This window comes from Mandrillus leucophaeus, unplaced genomic scaffold (assembly GCF_000951045.1).
Source record: "Mandrillus leucophaeus isolate KB7577 unplaced genomic scaffold, Mleu.le_1.0 Scaffold58, whole genome shotgun sequence".
NCBI lineage: Eukaryota > Metazoa > Chordata > Mammalia > Primates > Cercopithecidae > Mandrillus > Mandrillus leucophaeus.
The window spans coordinates 2,613,934-2,617,224 of record NW_012106252.1 but is presented as its reverse complement, the minus strand read 5'-3'; the positions used below and the strand labels follow the sequence as shown (position 1 = coordinate 2,617,224).

Genomic DNA, 3,291 nt, shown 5'->3' with positions numbered 1-3,291 from the left:
AAAAATAGAGATTGAACTAATACACCATGTTACTCTGAAAGGAATGATTTCTGTTTGTAAATTTCTTGTTCCTAAGGAACCAATCATGGGGTAGATCTTGTGAAATTTTACATTAATTCTTCAATTTCCTGAACTTGAGATGAGACCACCTCACCATTCACCATCTCCTGCACAACTGTCTTGATTTTTCGGGTTTTGGTCGGGTCTAAAGATAAAAATGGAATAAGGGGGCAAAAGTTAGTGTTTCAAATATTAATCCAGCATTAGTTGTTTAATGCAGGTTTCTAAATTAAGCATTGGTTGATACAATCCATATAATTAAACTTTCAAAAGTAAATTTTACTTCTTAAAAATGTGTTTTATCCAATGAAAATGAAATGTATTCAGTGTTGCCTTGTACACATATGAAAACATTTTTTTAGGAAAACATTTCAAAGTTGGTTATGGTGATCATAATACCTTGTAGCAGAGTAGGTTTTTTTCCCTCCTGGGATTGCCAATTTTTTAATTTTTATTTTAATTTTCTTAGAGACAGGGTCTGGCTCTGTTGCCCAGGTTGGAATGCAGTGGCATGATCATAGCTCACTATAACCTCTAACTCCTGAGCTCAAGGGGTCCTCCTGCCTCAGCCTCCAGAGTAGCCGAGATCACAGGCATACACCACCATGCCCAGCTATTTTTTTCTTAAGTTTTTTGTAGAGATGGGGTCTCACTGTTGCCCAGGTGGGTCACGAACTCCTGGCCTCAAGTGATCCTCCCACCTTAGTTTCCCAAAGCTATGAGATTACAGGCATGAGCCACCATGCCCCCAAAAGTTTTAATACAGTACAGACTACTCGTTTTGTGCAGGAATGCATAAATGTTTTTCCTTGGCTCAGAATATAAATATGCTTTAAATTAAAATTAATAATAATGCAATATTCAATGAGATCTTACAGGTTTTGCATTAATAAATGTGATTCTGACTTATTCTAAGTGATTCTAGGGTTTCTGCATACCTTTAGAGGAATCAGTTGACTGTGCTTGTGATTTGGAGTCTGTCACAAATAAACTTTCCTCCAAACCATCACTGTAAGAAAACAAAGGAGATGACCTCAAAAAGTGAAGCAACCTGGCTTTTAATGGAAGAGCTGGTCTCAGAAATTCGATTTCCCAATTTGTAGGCCTGAGTTCTTCCAACTAGTGCAGCCTCTGATCACTTCTGGAAAGCTTGTTAGAGTAGGTGGTTCAGGAGGCTACTAGGTGTCCTTCTTATCATCAGGTCTTTGATATCAGAAATTGAGTGACTTTTGTAGTATAGGGAATACTGATTTACAAACTGTTTCTGACAGTAGTGCCTTTGTTCATTGTAGCATTTTATGAATTACCAAGTAAGATAATGGGTGAAAACACTTTGCAAAGTGTAGAGCATTTAGTAAATCCCAGGCATATCTTTACTAGACTTTGTTTGTTTGCTTTTCTGTCAACTAAAACCCCATTCCTTCTATTTCTGCTGTCCACTCTTGGTCAACCCCTAAAGCTGTTTGCAGCCTTCGTTGTCTACTCACCCTTGGGCCTCCCCGTCCAGCAGGCGGCGGTAGGTCTCAATCTCCAGCTCCAGACGGGCCTTGACATTCAGCAGCCGCTGGTGGTCCACGTTCTGGCGCTCTGCATCCGCGCGCACCTGCAGCAGCTGTGCCTCCAGGTTGCTGATGAGCTGCTGCACCTGGGACAGCTGCGCGCAGTAATCGCCCTCGGCTTCGGCCAACGAGTCTTCCAGAGATTTCTTCTGCACGCGGGAGGGAAATGGTATAGAAATAACGATGGAGGGGACCGAAAAGAGGAGGGCAGTTAACGGCTAATGTAATTTGGATGCAGCATTTTCTTTAGAAGTCCAAAGGATGCTGCGTCTGTTTGCGCACGAGCCTACCGTGGCGAGCTGGGACTGCAGCTCGATCTCCAGGTTCTGAACGGCGCGTCGCAGGTCGGTGACCTCGCTCTTGCTGGACTGAAGCTGCTCGGTGTTGGTGCTAATCTCCTTCCGGAGCTCCCCGCTCTGCAACAGCAAAGACAGCCAGGGGACTCGAGCGCTGAGCTCGCTTGCAGGCCTTTCTGCGAATGTATCAAAGCCTTTGTTGTTTGTGTTACCTTTTCAATGAACCAGGCTTCAGCGTCCTTCCGATTCTGCTCAGCGATGGTTTCATACTGCGCCCGCATATCGTTGAGGAGCCTGGTGAGGTCCACTCCGGGGGCAGCGTCCATTTCTACGCTGACCTCACCTGGGCCGCCCACCCGGAAGCTTTGGAGTTCCTGGGGACAGCACGTGAGAGAGAGGGGCACAGGGGTCCATTGTGACTTTCGTGGGCCCTGGATACTTTTATCCTCCTGGGCCCCTTCCTACACACACACACACACACACACACACGCACTTAAAAATTCTATTTTATGACTGTTGGTATAAATATTAATGTAATATTTTAAAACTTTTTTAACCTAAAAATTCATATTTTTCTTCTGATTTTACAGGAACTTAAGACATATTAATGGGTCCCTGAGATTACCTCAGACCCTGGGAGCAGTGCCTGCTGTTCCTAATGGGTAAGTTGGCTCTGCTTCTTGAGGGGCCATGGCCTTTACATGAAAGGAGGCCTGGTGTACACTCACTGGGGTTTTCACCTACAGCTGCCAAACAGAGGGCTGCAGCAGTACCTGGGCTTGCACACTGTTTGTGCCACAATCATTGAAAATCTAGTAGAAACTTCCTATTGCCAGCGTCCCTTCCTTGCCTACCCTCCAATATGCACCGTGACATGTCTCAGAGTTTTCTGTGTGTTATGCTAAGTATAACCAGTTTCTCTAACCCATATAACATTATATATTATTGGTAGACTTTTGTTCCTTAACTTTTAAAATACTCAGCTTTTTTTTTTCTTTTAAATCACTGAATTAGGACAGTTAGCATTCCTATTGTCATTGCTTTATAATGGAAATGACAAAATCAGAAAGTACCTCTAATCTGTTAAGCCTTAACAGGATCCACCATCACCACCACCACCACACACACATCATGCACACCACATGCACATCACATACACCACACACACATCCCACAGAAATCCAAAACAAATGGCCATTTTAACAGGGAGACAATGTATTCTCCATACTTGTTCCGACTCCAGATTTCTAAATTTGAAATTGTAATTTTTGGGTCTGGGAGAAAAAAAAAAGTAGCTGAGTGAGGCCGCCCTGTCTGACTCACTTCCTCATGGTTCTTCTTCATGTAGGCCAGCTCCTCATTCAGGCTCTCGATCT

The 3,291-nt window shown here is 43.6% G+C and overlaps 1 protein-coding gene across 1 annotated transcript in view; it reads right to left on the bottom strand.

Moving 5' to 3' along the window:
• Positions 1–5: 5 nt before the first annotated feature.
• KRT12 (keratin 12, type I) overlaps positions 6–3,291 on the bottom strand; it is a 5,631-nt gene continuing 2,345 nt past the window's right edge. Inside the window, exons 4-9 of the mRNA XM_011999035.1 lie at positions 3,239–3,289; positions 2,128–2,289; positions 1,910–2,035; positions 1,548–1,768; positions 999–1,069; positions 6–205 (exon numbers count right to left, since the gene is read on the bottom strand). Coding sequence (XP_011854425.1) covers positions 108–205; positions 999–1,069; positions 1,548–1,768; positions 1,910–2,035; positions 2,128–2,289; positions 3,239–3,289 — 729 coding nt within the window. The 3' untranslated portion in view covers positions 6–107. The remainder of the gene's footprint in view (positions 206–998; positions 1,070–1,547; positions 1,769–1,909; positions 2,036–2,127; positions 2,290–3,238; positions 3,290–3,291) is intronic.